Consider the following 20140-nt stretch of genomic DNA (forward strand, 5'->3'; position numbering starts at 1 on the left):
GTGACAACCTCAACATTAGACCTCCTGCTCCAATCCCCAGTTACAGGTTAAATAAGCAAGGGAAGAGTGTCCCTTCAAGAACCCTTCCCCTCCTCTGTGCCCTTCTCGCAGTGTAGTAGCAATGGTGATGGGCATCTGTCTGTCTCATGAAATGATAGATTTGTGCCAAGTGAGGTACTGGCTCATTGAACAGCTGCAAGTGTTGATGTAGAGCTCAACTCTTGAGTGATAGTCCCTTCCACACCTAGCACATGTGAAGTTTGTATCTAACAGTGCTGAATACGGTTTGGGGCTGCTTCCTGAGGTGTCTTTTTTCCTTTGCACATTGGGCTCTTCTCTCCTCAAAAGCCTTCATTCCACACTTAATAGACTCTGTCACACTGCTTCAGAAGTTTGCCAGCAAACTTCTCCCAGTCATTTGGCTCAATGTTCAATGCCTTCATATTGCTCCTGCAAACATCTTTGAAACAGAGTTGAGGACATTTGCATGGTTTTCCTGTATAGTGTTCACCATACAACAGATCTTTGAGTATATGGCTACTGTCCATTCCCCACGTGACCAAGCCATTAGAGTTGGAGCTGACTGAGAAGACAATGGAGGTTTGGAGTGTTGGCTTGCCCCAAGACATCAGTGTGGGCAACTCTGTCCCGCCTGGAAATTCCTACAACGCGGCCAAGGCAACATCAGTGCAAGCTGCTGAGGTGCTTCTGTTGAGTAAAGCATGTGGTCCAGGATTTGCTGCTGTACAACAGGGTGTTGTTGACACAAGCATAATATACTTTGGCCTTGGTCATAATAGTTTTCTGTTGTTTAAACAGTAATGACAGCAGTCCTATAATTGGGAAGTGCGGTCCCCCGGCCCCTGCCAGGCTGCCAGATCTGGCAGGGGCTGGGGAGTGCACTTCCCGATGGTGGCTGTAGTAGCTACAGTAATTTCAGGCTCCTTCATAGTGGGTTAGGAGACTCCTCCTTAGTTTGCTCCTGTGGCCTTATGACTGAGGGCAAGCAAAACTCAGAGGCATCCAAACCCCAAGCCTCTGGGCTTAGGCCTGCACATAGGATGCCTGTCAAAGGATTTGGAAACATCTGAAGCTCCAGGTGGGGTGGAGGATGTTTGCCAGTAGTAGGGCCACTTATGGTTCTTGACTGATTCACAGATTTGGAATTAATTTGGCTGGAAACACAAACCATTCTCTTAAAAAAAAAAAGTTTGTGGGCCTCATTCTAAGAGTTGGCTTCGTCCTGGTACCACAGGGGTTGTCAGCTGGGGGTATGTATACCCCTGGGGGTACTTGGGAAGGCCCCAGGGGGTATGCAGCAGCAGCACAGAGAAGCAGGGCGTGAGGCCACCAGCACTTTGTGTTGCCTGAGCTGCCGTACCTCACCGGTGCTTTTGTTTTTGCTGCTGCCGTACGCTGCCAGCACTTCTGATTTCGCTGCCACATGCTACTGGCACTTCCAGTTTTGCCGCACACCGACCAAAAAAGGTTGAAACCCCCTGTGCTACCATGCTGGGCAACTTCACTGAGGAACAGACTTGGCAGTCACCAACATGGAGAAAGTGCCATGCTTCGCTAGCAAAGCCTGCCTTGGCATGTACTCAGTGGCACGTAGGATCCTAGAGCAGTATCCTACCCCTTCTCATTCCCCCGCTACAGAAGATCCCCCTTTTCTTCTGTGCTGGCCTACTGCAGGGGCCCAGTACCCCATGGTGTGCATCTGGGGCTCAGGTTAGGATCACCCTGACCCCAAAGTGGACTCAATACTGCTCAGCTAACCTCATCTCACACACTGCAGATGACATGGTTTCATTAATCCTGCACCCAAAAGACTCAAAGATTTTTTTACCCCAAACACCCAACCACTTGCCTCCGGCTGATGGGTAACAACATGCAAATAAAGCCTGGCTCTGTCCTGGTCTTCTCCTGAGCACCAACAGATGGCAGCAGAGAGCTTCTTCCCCCTATATGCTCTCCAAGAGCTGCAGCCTGCCCCTACCCCTGCCCCTGCTACCACCACAGCAGAGGCAGAGTTCTCTTCCCCTCCAGGGCATCAGGCTGGGGGGAGGATTGCCTGAACACCAAACTATTTAGATGCACAATGTAGGGCATCTTGGGAAATGTGGTCCAGGCATCTCATGCCCCCTTCGGAGCCAGGGTCACTCCATAATGCATCCAGTGCCCTCCTAAGGCAGGGCAGTGGCAGTGCATCATGTGTCCAGCCTGCATGTGCAGCTGGTGGGGTTCAAAGTAAGGGGGCTCCACAGACCTACCCACAGCAAGGGGCATGTGCACTCTCCCCCACCAAGGGGAAGAGCTAGACCTGGAGTGCCACCCTCTGCCCGGGGATCTGCTCATGTGAGGTCCCACTGGGGCACTCTGGAGGTGACTGATGATCAAGGATGCTACAGCTCCCTGTCACAGGCCTGTGACCATTCCCCCATCAGTGCAGCAGAGGAGTGCCCTGGGCTGTGGCCTGCATGGGGAAGGGTGATCTTCGGTGATCTGTGGGCAGCAGGTGCTGGGAAGAAGTCCATCTAGTCCACTTCTAAGTGGAACCACTGCCCCCCTGCTGCATATGGTTCATGTGCATGGGTGCCCCCCACCTCACTCTCAGCTCCGCAGCTGTGGGCTTCCCGCTGCACTGTGCCATGCAGATGCCCTGGGCCTCGTGCTCCCCAGCACTGCTGCACTGCACTGCCCCATGCCACATGGATTTGTACCTGTGGTTTTGTTTTGTAGCTGAGTCTTTATAATAACTTGGTGTTTGAGTTAGATGTGAAACTGAAGATCAAGCAGAATCCTTAGTTTATAGTGCGTACAAGAAGTAAAATGTTTGAGATTTTATGTTTTGGTTAAAAAAAAAAGCACACTGCCAATCATGTCCAGGCCATGGTCTGCTGCAACCCCCAGCTCTCATTCCACAGCGCTGCAGCCTAGCCAGTCGCTCTCGGGTCTGCACCCCTTCGTGTGGTCATTGCACCCCAGTGCAGGACTCTGCCCCCATCCCTGTTGAACCCACCCGACCAATCACAGGCCACCTCTCCAGGTCACCCCAGATCCCAGCCCCATGCTTTGGGGCATCAGCAACTCCACCCAACTTGGTGTTGCCTGCAAATTTGCCAAGCCTGCCCTCGATTCCCATTGTCCAAAGCATCAGTGAAGATGCCAAATAACATGAGACCCAGGACAGACGCCTGAGGAACCCCCACCTGACACCCTCCCACCCCGAGCCATTGACCAGCATCACCAATCAGTCGTGCACCTGATCCAGCCGGTGGGCACCTCCCCAGCCTGTCAATGAGGATGTCAGTGGGAACAATGATCTCTGGAAGGGGGTGAGCAGGGCAGCCCCTGCTCTTGTTCTGCCCACCATGACAAAGCACACATGGTGCTGTGTGTGCACACAGGCCCCCGGCCTGGCCTCAGGCCTCTGTTCGTGGCTGGGGTATGTCTCACCTCAAGTGGCTGCAAGGAAGCCACTACCCTTTGCTCTTGGCCATGTCCACCTAGATGGATTAACACACTCTGTTAATAGTTCATTCGCTGGGATCAGAGGCTGCAGCAGCTCAGAGGCAGAGACCCAGGGGGCAGGACCAGCCACTGTGAGGTAGAGTGCTCCCCACAGACACCTTATAGCCACTGTGCTGCCCAGGGTCTCCCCTGCCCTGGGACAGAGACTTCGCAGGTGAGTAGGAACCCCTTGCCCTGCCCAGAGCAGCCTCAACACTGCTGGGGACCAGCAGCTGACGGGCTGTACACAGGTTATTGCAGGGGCTCCCCATGGGCTTCTCTGAAGTCTGGAGGGGGTGACATCCTGAGTGACTCTCTGGGGGGGACAGGGACAGTGCTAGGAAGTTCATGGTGTCTCCCTTCCCCCAGGTGCCTGCACTGTTCCCATTGGAGGCTGTAAGGGCCCAATCCAGCCAGCGATGCTGCTCCTTAGCTGTTCCTCCAAGCTGCTGCTGCTGGAAGGGGCATTGCGGTGAGGACTGCCTGAGACACTACCGGTGAGGCTGGGCTGCCCCGTCCCTTAAAGCCTGAGTGACAGCCCCCCTCACACCCCGCCCAGGACAGTACAAGAGGGGGCCCTCCATCAGCCCTGGGGGGCAGAGCAGGCAGTGGGCTGGGAGGCTGAGCCGTCCCCAAGGGTGTGGGGCCACAGCTGCTCCATGCCTGCCCTGGTGCTAGGTGCTGCCCCCCTCCCTGTTGCTTTCCAAAGTGCGAGCTCAGCACAAAAGCCTGCTGCTTCCCCACTGCAGACAGCAGGATCTATCCAATGGCAGCACAGGCCGGCTCTGAGTGTGACATGAGCTTTGTGCCCTGTTGCAAAGGTCTGGAGAGGCTCCAGGTGATGGGTGGGGCCTGGCCTGAGCTGGAAGGGAAGAGAAAGGGTTAATTGCGCTCTGGGTCAGAGGACCTGGCTGGGGAGGGCCCCTTCCCCCAGGCCTCCCTCTCTTCCCCCGCTGGAGAAGGAAAGCGGGGCCCACTTCCCTGTGCACTGGTCTCCCCAGGTTCAGCCAATTCTTCCCTCCAAAGTGACTTCCCATCCCTGGCTCTAATTCCGCTCCCATCCTGGCCCCCTCCATGGCTCTGAGCCATCTCTGCATCTCTGCAGGTCTATGGTGCCGTGATGCACATCAACCGTGGGAACCTGGCTGGCCATGAGGTGCTGGTGGATTCGTGGCCGGAGTTCAAGGTTGTGCTCTCGCGGCCACGCAGAGAGGTGGGGCCTGTTTCTGCCCCTCCTGTCATCTCTGCTCCCCATGCCTCTTCCCTCCCCTCCCCATGGGCCTCTGCACTCAGGGCGCCCCCGTGCCCCTGACCTAGTAAGAGGGTTCGGACAGTCTGGGGCACTGCCCAGTGCTCTGTTGCCCGCTGCAGGTGGTACCTGACCCTGGCGACTACTACACCAACCTGCAGGCAGCCTTCTGCCGGGAAGATGGGGCCTGGCAGGCACTGCTAGAGACGACTGATGCAGTGGACTGGAGCCGGGCCTTCCAGCTACAGAGTAAGTCGCCACCCACTCCATGCCCTGGGCGACCCTCTGGGGCAGTGGTGCTGCCCTGTGCCCTCAGCTCCTTGCAACTTTGTGGAGGAGCAGTGGATGAGGATACAGGTTCTGGGTGCTGCTAGGGTGGGGAGCGTGGGTTTAGGTGGCTGGTTACAGAGCAGAGCTTGCCAGCTGTGCAGCATGGAGGGGTGCGGTGTGCAGATGTGGATGCGGCAGGGTAGGATTGGGGGCAGGGGATACAGAACATGAACCTGGGGCTATGGATCACATGGGGAGCACATTACATGGGTTGGGCCTGAATAGGTCCCCTGAGGGCTGGGCCAGGCCTAGCTGGCTGTGGGGAGGGGGGTGGAGGGGCATTGACTCCTTGTCCTGGGACATGGCCCCCTCTATATACACAGGCAGGATTCAGGTCCCTGCTCCTCTCACCATGTTGCCACCCCCAACAGGCTTCCAGAACAGGGTGTACGAGGCTATCAGGGACATGGCCAAGGCCAAGGACATCCACCTAGATTTGTTTCAGTATGTGATGCTGCTGCACCCAGACCCACCCGCCATGCCCCACTTCCGGTTAGTGCCTGGTGGGGGCAGGGTACAGGCAGGATGAAAGCGGCCCCAAGACTTGCAGACGGTGATGGACGGGGCAGGCGGGGACCTCACAGCCACACCCTTACGTGGCACCTTGCAGTCAGGGGTTCCCAGCCTCGGTCTGTCCCAGGCTGCCCCATGCCAGAAGCTGGGGGAGGGCATGGGGGTTGGTTCTCCTCCCCCCTGCCCCTCCCAACACCTGTCCCCTGTGGCTGTGTTGCAGGCTGGAGGAGGGGCTGACGCTTGCCCCCGTGCCCCCCTCCCACGCTGCATTGCTCAACAATGTCTGGGACTTTGGGGGCAACTTGAGGAGCCTGCGCTACCTGGAGATGCTGACTCGGTGCTTCCCTAGCGCCTGCTTGCTGGGCCCTGATGGGCACCCTGTCTCCTGGTCCCTCACCGACCCTCTTGCCTGCCTGTCCCATGGCTACACCCTCCCTGCTTATCGTGGGCAGCACTACCAGGGCACGGTGCTAGGGGCACTGGTGGGGCAGCTCCATGCCCAGGGCTTCCCCGCCTTCTGTGGGGTGCTGCCCGAGAACAAGCCCTTCCTGGGTGCCCTGCACCGCCTCGGCTTCTGCAGCCAGCCTGGGGTCTTATACATGATGGTTCTGAAACCAGACCCCACCGCAGCACCCGGGCACTAGCAGGAGCCCACAGCACAGAGCTATGTGCCCGGTTCTGGGGCCCAGAGCCTGACTTTCCGGGTAGAAATGAGTGAGGTGCTTGGCTGGGGTGGGCAGGGGGGTGATGAATGGGGCAAGGGGTACCAGGAAAGGGCTGGTCTGGGCAGGTGTGACTGGAGCTGGGGAGACTGTGAGATGGCAGTAGACACAGGTGGGTGGGGGAGTGCAGGGCTGGGGTGGCAGGGGGCTGTGGGGAGTGGGTGAGGGGCACTGACAGGGTGGTAGGCAGCAGATGTCCCACAGGACACCTGCAGGCTCAAGGCTAGTTTTCCCATGGCCACTGGGTGTCGCTGTTATGTCCAGATCGGCAGCTGTGGCCTGGGATCTGGCTGGGAGGAAACAGTCAGGACTTGGAGCTAACCCCTTCCCGCCCGATCTCTGCTGGGGCTGGTGGGGGGATAGGCTGGTGGTCCCACCAGGCCGGTTCCTGCATGCCCCTGCCTCTGGGTGCTTGTCCATTGTCATGATAACTTGCCAAGGCCTGGAGGGGACACCGGTGCCCACCACAGCACCACCAGGAGGAAGTGAGGCACAGGGCAAAAAGAGCTGTGCTCTGTGCATCGTCCCATAGCCTGCACCCATCCTGGGTTAACAGCCCCAGAGCTCTCGTCCTGGCCTGACCCCACTCCCTCCTTTTCCTTTTCAGCCATAGTATCAGGTGCCGGGTGCCCTTGTGTGCCACAGCCCTGGAGATCGTGGGACAACACACCCCTTGCTGAGGAACTAGGCCCCATAATCTCAGCACCTAACGAAATGCCATGTCTCTGGGGCAGCAGTGGGAAACCTTCCTCTCGTGATCCTGGTGTCACCAAGGCCTGTTTGAGCCTCGGCCTCTTGCTGGTGTGTGAACTGTTTGTGTTTCTCTGGAGCATTCACTCTTAACCCTAGTGATTACAGATTAAACGCCAGCCTCGTGCGCAGTGCCCCGGCTGATGGGTTACAAGTTCTGCTGATGGGCTGATGCCCCTGCCCCACCCCACCCCAGAGCTAAGAGCCCTGCAGCCCCCAACCCTGTGACAGCAGCAGTGTATGGCATGTTTGTAATAGAGGGCTGGCCTGAAAAAAAGGTAGGGGAAGCAACTGCTGGGATGCAACAATTCATTGCATGGTAGCCATGGCTGACTCTGGTAGGATCAGGAATGAGGCCACAGTGCTGCTCAAGCAGGTGAGCCCGTGCCTCAGCGTGTTGCTGAGTGAGACTTCTAGGCTTTTAAACCTATGGGGTTTAAACACAGCCGCATGTGGATGGGTAATGTGGCTGCAGTCACTGCTGGGCCAGGCCACAGGGTGCTTCAGACCCTGCTTGGCAGTGAAATAGGTGAGATATTGTGGTCCACTTACACAAGGTCCACTTGCCTGGCACTGAGATGCAGCCACTTCCAGGGAGGCAAGAGCAGTGGTTCTGCAGCTGCAGCCAGCTCCCCTTGGGGTGGGAAGTGGGTCGGGGCTCAGGCTGATGGCACAGCTACCGAGAGGGTGCACTTACAAGGGTTAACCAGCCCAGCAGGCGGCTGTGCTGCCCTGAACTCTCAGCCTGGGGGGTACTGAGGGGCTGGGAGTGACTCATGCGGGGTCTGGGCCTGTTCCCCTCCCTCGGCCCTGACCCAGGGCCGCCTGGCTTTGTCCCGTGCTGGGAATCTGGCTGAGTCAGTCAGATTCCCGGAGCCCTGGCTCTGGGCAGACAAAGGGAGATGGCAGGGGGCAGCGACCCTGCCCCAGCCTGGCTCTGTCCAGGGGGGAAGCGGCTGGCAGGGCACTGAGTCATTGCACGCGCCTGCTCCCTCCCCACACATGGCTCTGCCAGGGCCCTTCGCTGCCAACCCGCCGGCCCTTTGTTGGGCTCCCCCACAGCTCTGCCAGGACCCCTCACTCCTGACCCATAGCCCCCTGCTACCCCAGCCCTGGGCCCCAGCCAGGAGGGAGGTGGGCATGGGGGAGCGGATGGAGGGGCTTGCAGACCCCAAAGCAGAGGGGTGGAGGATGAGGTGGGAGGGCAGCTTGGTGCCCATGCTCCAGGCATTGCTTCCTCTTTAGTTAGCCCTTTGTGTTCTCAGTGCCATTGTCAGGGACCCCCAAACCTCCATGTGTCATGTGGAGCTATCCCTTGCACTCTACTATAAGACATTTGCATCATGAGAAGAAGTGGAGCCCATTGGCTGCAGCAAGGGGGCTGCAAGCCAGGACTCCTGGGTTGCAAGTCTGGGAGGACAGTGGGATCCAGTGGGCTAGAGCAAAGAGGCTGTGTTGGGGGGGGTCTTTTCCTGGCTGTGCTGCTGACCTTCTAAGTGCCTTGGTGTTTATCTTGTGGATGAGGCCTCTGGGCTGGGACCCTTTGGTCACTGTTGGGCAGGTCCAGCACCTAGAGGTTTGCCCTGGCCTGACAGAGTGGCTGGAACTACTGAAGCCAGAGCCTCTCTTTGCCACCACCCTCTCTCTCCAGTGAGCATCCTTCAGCCTAATGTTACTTGTGGATCTTCTAGAGGCCACTCCCTATTCCCACCATGTGCCACAGAGCAATCCCCGGCATCTCTGCACAGCTTGGCACACCTGTGCCTGACTCATGAATTTTGCATTGGCCTGGGGAGGTCACTGTGCAGATCTTGCTATGGGAACTGTCTTGTCTGCGGTGCCTCTGCACTTGCCTTTGCTGATACTATATAGCCACTGGGACTGGGACAAGGGCAGAGGCCTTAGATCTTCGTGGGTGGCTACGAGCAATGGCAGCTGCTGCCCAGTACAAACAGCATTGTTGAGCTACCACAGGCTGTGAAGAAGAAGCCAGGATCTTGGAAAGGGGCATCTACACTGAGCCAGGTTTCCCAGAGCCCCACAAGAAGTCCTGGGCAGGGCAGGAGAAGAGATGAACAGACTGGCCTGGCAGAGAGGACCTGGTTCAGCCGTGGCACCAGTTATGGCCAGAGAAGCCCAGAGCACCTCCAAGCAGTGAGGGGAGTGAGGTGGGGGAATGCACTCAGCCTTGGACCCGTGGATTTCTTCTGCTGTTAAGTAAAGAGCAATGGGGTTCTCAGCACCCATGTGTAGAAAATGTGTATGTGTGCGTGTGTACGCATGCATGTGCACCTGTGCTCGCATCTGTTACAAGCCCCTGGAGAGTTAAGCTGGAAATGCTAAGGCTCACACTCTGGCTGGGGAGTTCTGGGTGTGGGTGCTTGTGCTTTGGGGCAGTGTGAGAAGCTGTGGGACTGTGGGACTGTGGTATCCGGCTCTCAGGAGTGGGGGGGGCACATGACGCTAGAGAGCACCCCAAAACTTCTCTGCACTCTGTTTAATCTCCAGAAGTCTGTGACATGCTGGGCCTAGTGGTTGCTGCCTAGCATGGCAGGTTGGTGAGCTCCCCAGTGGAGAGTGCAAACAGATCTGTGACACCCTTGTCCCGGGGATATTCTCCCACAAACAGCCCCCCCCCCCCATGGGAGGTCTCTCGTTCAACCGCTCTCCCTACCCCCTGCCTCATATCTGTGCTGCCAACCTGTGAGATAGAGAGTACAACGGCAGAGTGCCTGGTCCTAAGGGAGGGAGGCAGAGCTAGTCTGGGGCCAGATGGGTGTGGGGGTGGTCTGAGAGATGTGGGCAATGCATGGGAGATCTAGGGGCAGGTCAGAGGAGGGAGATGAACTGGGTTTAAGAGTAGGGAAAGGGTCTGGGTGCCAGAAGAAGGGACTGGAGGATGGATTGGGAGGGGGCAGGCTTGGGGGTCAGAGAGAGGAGCCTCCTCGCGCTCTGGGAATATCAGGTGGCATCCTCTGCCTTTGGTCCTGCCACCCAACAAGCCCAAGCCTGCATCCTGGGCCTCCCCCTGTGCTCCTTTCCCACCCACAAGTGCCAGTGCTCTGGTAAGCCCCCAGTCCTACTGTGCAAGGTGCCAGCAAGCCGAGCTCAAGGAGGAAGCCTTTTATTTGTTAATACAAGAATAGAAATTCTGCAATAAATACCATCTAATAAATAACATCTCCAAATAAATAAATATTAATATAGACAAACCAAGAGAAACACAACCCGACAGGGGGGAATGTGAGAGGAGAGGGAGGGGGCTGGGCCCTGCCCCCTCCCTCTGCACAGGCCTGGGGTGTGGGCAGGTGGAGTGGGGGGGCAGGGGCCTGCACCAGGGGGAGAGACCCCCATGCCTGCTTGATGCTACACCAGTGACAATGTAAACTTCAAGGCAATGCTATGCGCATCATGGCGTGAGCATGGGGGCGTGATGTGTGAGTGGTTAAAACACATGTCAAGGGAGGGCATAGGTGATTTCTCACCCTTCCCTGGTTTAGCTCCCCACCCCACGTGGCCTAGGCCTTGCTAGACAGGTGTTTTGACAAGATGTGGGGCCAGTAGATGCAGCAGCATCATAACTAGAGGAATGCTGGAATTGCCATTTCAAGTCTTTCCTGTTTGGACCCTGGCTCTTCCTGCTTCACACTCCACCCCTTCCTGTTTTGGACCCTCATCTTTTTTATTTGAAACCCTACCCTGTCCTGCATTGAATCCCTCCTACCCTGTGGTGCCATCCAGCTGGCAGTGACGCCCATTGAAGGTCTGACCGGGGGAGACGTGGGCTCCGATGGGCTGAAGCTGGAATCACTGCCTAGCTCTGCTTGTGCCCCTTCCAGTTTCCTGGTGCTGTGGGGCACAAGGCCTTGGGGGCAGGGCTGGCAGTGCCAAGGCAGACCTAAAGCCAAGCACATGGTCCTCAGTGTGTGGGCTGGTGCTACAGCCTGTGATCTCAGGAAAAGGCTGGAAGAGTCCAGGCCTCTGTGCATGAGAAGAAAGAAGGGACAGGTGGGGGGTCCCAAGAAGTGAGCTGGGGGAAAGTATGGAGGAAGACGTCAGGAGGCAGCAAGGGACTAAATGCCTCTTGATGCTGCCCTGGCATATAGAGGTGGGGCTCATTACTGGACACACAGTATGGGGATGATGCTACTCTGAGAGGTGCCCAAGTCTAGAGGTGGGTGTTAGTGCTGGTCTGCCTGGCAGGGGAGAGGACTATTGCTGCTCTGGATTGTGTTTGGGGGAAGGGCCACATCCCTCCTTTTGGAAGCAAAGAGAACCTGTGAAGGGAACAAAGCCCCGTGCCTGGCAGGGCAGCGTGATGGTGCTGGGCAGGTGGGTAGGTGGATAGGGGGGCGCTGGGTCAGAAGCCCTGTGCCTCGAGGCGCAGCGTGACGGCAGCGGGGGGCACCTTCTTTTTGAGGCGGTTGAAGTCCTTGGCTGAGCGCCACAGCCAGGTTTGCAGCTCCTTGAGCAGCCAGAAGTCATCCATCTTCTTGAGGAAGTCGTTGTGCGGGCTGACAGGCCCCAGCCCATGGGCCCAGGCAGGGTCAGTACTGCCCAGTGAGCCAGGCAGCGGGTAGCCTAGCGAGGACATGACACCTGCGATGCTCACCACTAGCCCCTGCAAACTGGAGCAGAAGTGGCCCAGGCTTTTGCGCAGGTCAGCCTTGGCCACCTGCCCATCCATGCCACGCAGGTAGCATAACAAGTGTGTGTAGGCTCGGTAGTTGGCTGCCAGCCGAGCATTGTCATTCAGACTGCGCCACAGCTCAAAGTCCACCGTTGCACTGGGCACCATCTCGGCCCTCGTCATCCGGGGAGGGTTGAAGTCCGGCTCATTGAAGGGCGGCCCGAGGTAATTCAACTATACCAGGAAAGACAGAGAGGACAGGCATTAGATTGCCCACAGTGGGGCCCCTGCCACCTCTGCCTCAGAGGCTGGCCCAGAATATGGTGGGGGGCAGGCCCATAGATGAGCCAACAAGACCAGATAAATGGGGTTTTCCACAGTGGTTGGGTACCAGTTTGGGGAAGACCCAGCTGCCTCCAGAGTCCCCCTACAAAGGTCATAGATTTAATAGATTTCATAGACATTAGGACTGGAAGGAATCTCCTAAGATCACTGGGTCCAGCCCCTTGCCCAAGGGGCAGGAAGTTAGCTGGGGTCAGAGCACTCCAGCAAGATAAGCATGCGTTTCTTAAAGGTATCCGGAGTAGGTGCTTGCACCACTTCTATGGGTAGTCTATTCCAGACTCTGGAAACTCGGATGGTAAAGACCTTTTTCCTTATGTCCAGTTTAAATGGTCTTCCAGCAGTTTGTGACCATTAGACCTTGTTTTCCCTTGGGGTGCGCAAGTGAACAGATGTTTTCCCAGTTCCTGATGCACACCCCTTATATACTTAGAGGCTGCCACCAGGTTATTCCTGAGCCTTCGCTTCTCCAGCCTAAACAGTCCCATGCCTCTCAGCCTCTCCTCATAAGGCCTGCTCACTTGACCTCTTGTCATGGGAGTGAGCCTGTCCCTGGAGAAGCACTGAGGTAGCTGGGCAGGAGGGGTGGCACTGCAGAAGAGGCCAAGGGTCGGCAACCTTTTGTGGCCAGTGGGGCCCTGGGACACAGTATGCTCAGCTCTTAGGCCTGACCTGCCCCTTCCAGTTAGGGGGTCTCCAGGGTGGGAGCTGGGGCCAGAAAGCCATGGCTTCATTTGGCTGCTATGCCCAGGATCCTGTGGCAGTGGGCAAGGGCACTGGGTGCCTTGTTCCCTAGTTGGAGCTGAAACAAATGCCATGAGGATCAGACCCTACAACCCATGCACCTGAACTGATTCCAGGGGTAAGGACTGGCAGGATTAGACCCCCATGGTCCTGCACCTGGGACATGGAGCTGACAGGGTCATGAGCTAAGGCAGGGGGACAGGACTTCTTTGGGGTTGTGGGTACTACATTATAAGATTTGGGAACCTGAAGTGCAGGGGCTGGGAAAAGTGATGTGGGCGTAGATGCTGGCTCCCAGCTACGTTGGGGCGAGGCTGCATTGAGAGCTTGATGGTGCGGGTAAGTTGGGCAGAGGGGAGTGTGATCCCCTCACTGGGAGGGGCTGCCTTCACCCTGTGAAGAGCAGTGGAATTTCCTGTGCCCTGTGGCAAGGGCGAGGGCACTCCAGAGCACTGCAGAGCTGAGGAATTCCTCTCCTGATGACGCGCAGCGGAGGGGGTGCTGGGCAGGTGAGGCCCCAAGCAGGTGAGGCCCTAATGCCAGGGCTGGGAGGCAGCCGGAGGAGTCAACTGACAAGCCCTGGGGAGGAGGTAATTTACAAGCGAGCGGAGAAAGGGAGGTGAAATGAGGCCACTGCAGCATAACACCTCTGAGCAGGGGGAGCTGGGGAGCGGTCCCTCAACCTGTCAGGACGGGAAGGGTGTGGGCAGTGCCCAACTCTGGATGCAAGGGGGTGGGGAGGGATTGACAATAACACTTAGGAAATGCAGCAGTGATGGCACAGGGGAGAGATGCTGGGGAAAACATTGTGATTCAAGTGCACAACACAAGGCTGATGCACATGAGCACATCCTCTGCACGTGCCCTCCCCCGGGGCCATTTCAACAAACTGCCTAGCGCACTTCCACACACACATGCTCCCATGCCCATCCATAGAAATGCTAACTCCTGGCCCTTCCATCCCATGTACCGCTGGGGATTCCCCATGCTCCAGGATGGCACCAGGAGCAGCCCTGGCAGGCGTGTAGGCAGGCAGGGTGAAGCAGGGAGCGGAAGAGAGGTGTGTCGGTGCCGGGGGGCATGGCAGGTGGGGCAGTGCGGGCATCTGAACAATCTGACAAGCTTGGGAGACAAATTAATTTCCTCTGCATGGCCCGGGGGCAAATGCAGATGTCTCTCTTCATCAATCCTGTGGAGCTGGAGTGAAAGCTAGACGGGCAGGCTGGGTCAAGGTGAGCACCCTGTGATGGTGGGCAGAGACGGGTAGTGGGGGAGACTGGCACAGAAACAGTGACAGGGCAAAGAGATGGAGGAAGAAGGGAGAGAGTGGTGTGGGCCCAGGAATATGAGGGGGGGGAATGTACCTCATATGTGTGACTGAAGGCAAAGAGATGGGAGAAGGGCAGCCCTGGGACCTCTGCTTCTCTCCTCCCAAATACAGGTTGGATGGACATCTGCAAAATTCTTCGCACAAAACTCCTAAAACTGTGCGCTCTTCCAGGCTCAGTTTTGCTGATTCCCTTTCTAGCCTCTGAATCTCTCTCTGCTCCTGTCTGCTAAATGAATGAACCCCTTTGTATCAGAAACGGTCTCCCCATGGAGGTGCTCATATATGGCCATTCAGACATTGTGGGTCCTCTCTTCCCTAAGTACAGATACCAGCTCAAGCTTGTAGCATTTTGACCCCTTTCTAGTTTTTCCCAGTGCGATTACCAAAACTGGCCATGCTATTCCAGTTATTTGCTCACCAGTGCTGTGCACAAGGTAACACCACTTCCCTCTTCTACCTGGACACTCCCCTCACTGCTACATCTAAGGATCATCCATGAACAACAGCACTGCATTAGGGGGTCACACCCGGCTGGTCACCTGCCACCCTGAAGTCTTTTCCCATCTCTGCCCATGGCCTGTCAATGTGACTGGCATTTTTCATCCCAAGAAGTCTGGCTTTGACTCTAACTGCATTAACAGGCATTACATTCAAATATGTCCCACCAAGTGATCCAAACTGCTAATTGAACTCTCACCTATTTTGCTAACCCAGCTTTAATATTTTCTCTAAAAGATCCACAAGTAGCATTAGGCTGAGGGCTGATCACTGAGAGCTCCCACTAGAAATATCCTCCACCCACCCCATTGAACATCACTAGTTTCAATTACTTTATAGGCTCTATTGGTGAGATGGTTTCCAATCTAATTCTCATATGCCACTTTGAGTCTGGGGGTGGACTCTTAGTATCACATGATACTAAGTCAAATGCCTTTCAGAACACTACTGCAAAATGCAGTTGCCTTTATCAGCTAAACTTGTAAAACCACCTAAAACGTGACACCGAGTTGCTTTGATAAGGCTCCATACAACTACTCGCACTGGCATTTGTTACTCACTGAATGGGTTCTGTGTCAGCCCTTCCATCATCCTACTGAGGACTGGTGTTGGGCCAACCAGCCCAAAGTCACCCACATCATCCTTCTGACACAAGACTGATGTGGAAGGGTAGGGATGGTTCATGTTTCTGGAAGGTGCAGGAAGGGTTTCCCTATCTGCAGCCAGGTTGGATAACGAGTACGGGATGCTCAGTCTTCCAGGCACTGGGCCAGAGCAGGTCACTGGTCAGCTCTGATGGGCTGCATGGGAGGGATCCGGGATTAGACAGCACACCTTGCCCAGGCACCACAGGGAAGGGACCCCAGGCTGTATGAGCCTGATTTGGTAGATCAGGGAGAAGAGATCCCAGGCTGGATGGGTTTGATGGAAGTGCTATCCCCATTGCTGTGGCTGTGTGCCTGCTCTGTGCGCAGTGGAGCATGGCCTGGGTGGGGCAGCGCCTAGGCGAGTTCTGACACACGAGCCTCACCTCACTCCACAGAGAGACGGCACAACAGAGTGTAAACATAAGGAGACTTCCCCGGTGCCCCAGGACAGGGAGGAGGCACCAGTTTAGGCACCCTGCCAAGACTAGAGCCATGCAGTGGGGAGAGCATGAGCTGGGGAAATGGGCATGATGAAGCCTGGCATGTGAGGGCAGACAGAGAAAGTAAACCCCAGGTCCCCAGCGTGACTTAGAACAAGGCAGGGTAAGAGAAAGGGACCCCAGTAAAAGAGAGGCAGAGGATTTACAGCTCCTTGTGCAATACTGCCTTCTGCCTCAGCCCCCCACCTCGGCTGCAGACTTCATCAGTGCCATGCGGAGTGGATCCTATAACAGAACATGCCTCAGTCATTTGTCATCCCCACTCCTCCTAGGGCTAGGGGGTGGATTGAGTTACAACCGCCCCTCAGCTTCCCAAGTGGGAGAGCCACTTTGGAGGACTTTTCATCTACCAAGACCCCCTGAGGAGGAGAGAGCAATCCTCCTCCCTGCTTGCCTCACTCCCCCAGCTTACTGGACAGACATCAAGAGCTGGTGGGGAGAGGAGCCAGAGTGCACTGGAGGCAAAGCAGGGCAGTGAGCAGTGCAGAGGACTGGAGGGGTGAGGGGAAGAGATAAGGAAAGGGGAGGGGAGTTGGAGTCCCGTGGCCAAGCAGCTGCCTGAGCCCCCTACCCTGTACTCACATAGGTGCCGGCGAGTGTGCGAAGCTGGTGTTCCAGGTACCTGGTGAGGTCGTATGTCTTCTGGATGGACTGGCCAGCACCTGCCTCGTCTGTGCTGTTGAGGGCAGGGACCGCAGGCAGGTTCCAGAGTGCAGCACACAGGAAGGCAAAGATCCCCCAAGAATCTCCTGCAGGAAACACAAGCATGAGCTCAGGCCAGGCAGTGACAACAGGTAGTGGGAAAGCCTCCAAGTGCCCAGCCCTGCCATGTCCAGCAGGGGGCATTATGATACCTTGGAAGAAATGGAGCTTGCAAGTGCCCCACCTGCCCTGCCTAGAAGGGGATACCAGGGATGGGGCAGAACCAGTAGGGGGCACTGTGAGGGGGTGCAGCATGTAAAGCTGAGCCTGTCCTCCCCAGTACTGTGGCACCAGGGAAGGTGCAGCCTGCAGTGCCCAGCCTCCCCCCGCCACCCCCTTCTCAGCAGTGACATGAAGTCAAGTCTGGAGCTATCCTGACTCTCACCAGGACTAAATTCCTGTTGGGCTTGAAGACAATTTGGCAGGGGATGAATTGAGCAAGGTGGGAGCTAGCCCTACTCCCCAGCCCAGCGCCCTGCATGGCAAGATGTACGGCTCTAACACCTTGTCACTCACTCTCCTTCCTGCTGCCCTGAACAGCCGCCAGCCTTGGCTGCTGGGCCAGGTATTTTTATGGGTGTCTCACACACCTGTTTCAAATAAGCCATAAAAGTGATAAACCGCACTGGGAAGAGCTGGGAGCCAGCAGCTGACATGGTCATGGAGGCCTGTCTGGCCTAACTTGCTTTTTCAGGTGTGTCTGGCTTGCTCCATCCCTCTCCCTCCTAGGGCCAGGTATCCCTGCTGGGTCCCAGCCACAGAGGAAAAAGCAAAGGCCTTTTTATGGCTTAAGTGTGATTTGATCCAATGCTCAGCCTAAGGCTGGGCTCAGGGCCTGCTGGGCTCAGAGTGGTGCGAGCTACCAGGCTCAAAGGCAAGATAGATAGAAGACCGACCATGAAAATCTACAAAATCTAAGCCTGAGGAGCAGACGGGTGCCAGGATCTCAGGAGCTGCGAGAGGTGCAGGTTGATGGGTGCTGGGGTTTGGGAGCCAACAGGGTTCAAGGACTGGGATTTCTGGCTCCAGAGCAGTGAGATTTTCCAGCATCTTGCTGGGGCTCTGCTGGGCTTGGCAGAAAGAAACCGGTAGGGAATAGTGCCTGCGTAGGCCGCTGGCTCATGGCCGTGCGGGGAACGTGACCATTACTCATGCCGGCACGTGAATCCTGACAGCATCTCAGCCAGTCCCATTGCCGGCTGAGCCTGCTTGGGAGGGGGTTGATTCCCACCTGTGATGAATCACCCATGAGACACCAAACCTGGGCCCAGGCCACTTGTACGCTTCATTAAAGAGCATCTTGCAAAGCCTTGCCTCAGTCAGATGTTTCTGCCGCACCCTGCACCCATCCCAACCTGGGCAATTACATTCTGCTTCCCTGCACCTCCTGCACCAGAAACAGGAGCCTGGTTCATTTATTTTCCTAGCCTGCTGCACAGTGCCATGCCCCACCCCAGAGGCAGGTGCAACTTCATATGTGCTGGATCCTTGTGGGAACGGCAGCCATGCTGTATCCCAGAGAACCCTGCGACTCAAAACTGGATGAGGCATACCTGTTCATACAGCTGCCAGGACCTATCCCAGAAGTACCATCCTTGTACTATGCAAAGGATCTGTGTGTAAACCAACTGATGCTCCTCACCCCAGAAATAACTGCATCCCAGCTATTTCAGCTAAACTGTGGCCAGCCAAGCCTCCATCAACATCCCTGCTCCAACCACCCTAGCAAACCTGGGTGCAAAATTTGGAGACATCAGCTCCTGAAATCCAGTCTTGGCCAGTGAGCTAAGGGGGAATCCTCATTAGCTATCAGAAGTACAGGGCCTATGACACACAGCTGAGCAATTCCAATTCAGCTCAACAGATGGCAGCAAATCTAATAAATCCATTTCCTCCGCCCCATCTTGACAGCACTGACATGCCATTTGCCCCTGTGCCTTTACATGGGAAGTGACAAGAATAAAGTCACCTGATTCAGAGATGACATCAGGACTGTGACTTCATAGTGCCAATCTCCAGTGTTGCTCCTGCCAAGCAGCCGATAATTTGGCAGCATGCTAATAAGTCATCCTAAACTACCCACTTATTGGCTGAGGCCTCTCTGATGTCATAGTCATCCTTTACATGAATGGTGGAAAACTGCTGGATGTGTTGTAGACTCAGTGACTGGAACTTGCCCAAGTGGAGGGGTAAGGGGCTGAGGGCAGGGAGGGGCTGAGGAGGTGACAGGCAGCCAGCAGGCCCCTTCCCCCCTGCCCAGCTGCATCACCTCCTCCTCATCCCCTCTGCGCCCTGCCAGCGGGCCCAGCGCTCACTCCTGCCAGCTCTTAATTGAAAAAGTGTGTCGCACTCGCACAGCTATTTTCCAGAGTTGAGGAGGCTGGCAGAGCCTGCGGCTTCCTAACCCGGTGCGGGGAGGGGCCAGACAGAGTGGGCCAGCCAAAGTCACCTACCAGCCGGTTCTGCTTCCAGATCCCCTTCCTCCCCATCCCACCTCGCCCATCAGCTGCCTGTCCCCTCCTTCTGTTTCCTTGCTCCCAGCCATTTCTGTCCTCACTCCTCTTTCCTCTTCCCCCTCCCCTTGCTCCCCCTCCTCCTGTTCCCCATCTTCCCCCCCTCCCCTGTCCCCTCTCTCCTCCCCCCGGCCCCCCGGCCCCCCGCGGCGAGCCTTCTGGCAGGCCCCTCCCTGCCTGTTTGGCGCGGCACAGCGAGTGTTTGGAACGCAGGCCCGGAGTGGAGCTGGCCCCAGTTCAGGGGAGGAAGCAGGCAGCCCATTAAAGCGAGGTGTCACATGTTCCTTCACCTGGGTCACTTGGCCTGTGCAGCCTCTGCGCTTTCCCTTTAAGAGCCCAGTCTGCTCGGCTGCCTGGGAGGCACAGCCAGCGCCTTCCCCAGCACTGGGCATGCGAGGGGGGCCCAGTGCTCCCTAGGCAGCGCTGCTCAAGTAGGGAGCTGCTGGGAGATCAGACCAGTGGCCCCAGCAAGCCAGGCATCATCCCCCATGGGCTTTGGAAAGCAGCTGGCCCCTTTCACTGGGTGGCTCTCAGCTCAGTGCTGCACCAGGTCATGCTTTTGGCCCACCTTGCCCTGTATCCTCCTCCTCACCTGTTTGGCACTCGGGATCTGACCACTGGCCCAGTTAGCCCAGCAGCCTGCCCTGTCACCAAGTGCCCTAACTTGAACCAATGGGCTCTCATCTGCCACCCTACCACCCAGGACGAGAGCAGTGAGCCAGGTAGCATGGTACCCTCTTCACAACCTCACTGTCCCAGACAAGACCATTTAACCCAGCATGCCACCCACACCCCTGCTGTGCTGCAGGAGACCCCTGGGATTGTCTACACCAACAGTGCCTCCCAGAGTGGCTAATGTCATCTACTGCTTACAACTGGTCAAAACACCCACAGTGCACCTTACTGCACTAACCTGTGCTGCAGTGTCCTATCCCTGTCTTGGGCTCTGAGGGAAGAGCAGGGGCTGCCTAGGTCTTGGTATCTGATGCCTGCCTAGCTACCAACCCAGCTGAGCCCTCCCCGCTTCCCAGGCCAGTCTTGCTCCCCACTGCTTGAGGAGTAGGCTGCAGCAGCAAGCCCTGCAGAGCAAGGATCCTACCCTGGGGAGAGGTGACAAGATGTGGTGAATCACAGCAACAGAGAGGATCTCTCCATCC

At 56.7% G+C, this 20140-nt stretch overlaps 2 protein-coding genes across 6 annotated transcripts in view; one reads left to right on the forward strand and one right to left on the reverse strand.

Annotated features, from left to right (window-relative positions):
• The first annotated feature begins 4477 nt into the window (after nucleotides 1-4477).
• Nucleotides 4478-7618, forward strand: LOC149871226 (glycine-N-acyltransferase-like protein 3). The gene is made up of 4 exons (XM_090032193.1): nucleotides 4478-4514; nucleotides 4619-4726; nucleotides 4885-5011; nucleotides 6935-7618. Exons 2-4 carry the CDS (start codon nucleotides 4634-4636, stop codon nucleotides 7168-7170), a joined length of 456 nt encoding a protein of 151 aa, XP_089888319.1. The 5' UTR covers nucleotides 4478-4514; nucleotides 4619-4633; the 3' UTR covers nucleotides 7171-7618.
• A 150-nt stretch (nucleotides 7619-7768) lies between these two features.
• The window catches only part of CLCF1 (cardiotrophin like cytokine factor 1), a 52719-nt gene continuing 40347 nt past the window's right edge, over nucleotides 7769-20140 (reverse strand). For 2 of the 5 annotated variants that reach the window (XM_090032192.1, XM_090032191.1), the window contains exons 2-3: nucleotides 16351-16517; nucleotides 7770-11941 (exon numbers count right to left, since the gene is read on the reverse strand). In XM_090032192.1, coding sequence (XP_089888318.1) covers nucleotides 11438-11941; nucleotides 16351-16517 — 671 coding nt within the window. In that variant the 3' untranslated portion in view covers nucleotides 7770-11437. Of the gene's footprint in view, nucleotides 18418-20140 lie in introns of those variants that run through there. The other 3 variants (XR_016440186.1, XR_016440187.1, XM_090032190.1) reach the window with 2 other exon arrangements.

The sequence above is a fragment of the Crocodylus siamensis genome, chromosome 2 (genome assembly GCF_052110815.1).
Source record: "Crocodylus siamensis isolate JL-2025a chromosome 2, ASM5211081v1, whole genome shotgun sequence".
NCBI lineage: Eukaryota > Metazoa > Chordata > Crocodylia > Crocodylidae > Crocodylus > Crocodylus siamensis.

Bases quoted from the DNA above. Each gene is read 5' to 3' on its own strand.
- LOC149871226 (XM_090032193.1), top strand. From the start codon at position 4,634: ATGCACATCAACCGTGGGAACCTGGCTGGCCATGAGGTGCTGGTGGAT. The intron at 4,727-4,884 runs GTGGGGCCTGTT...TGCCCGCTGCAG, and splicing joins TCTCGCGGCCACGCAGAGAG to GTGGTACCTGACCCTGGCGA. The intron at 5,012-6,934 runs GTAAGTCGCCAC...TTTCCTTTTCAG, and splicing joins CCGGGCCTTCCAGCTACAGA to CCATAGTATCAGGTGCCGGG.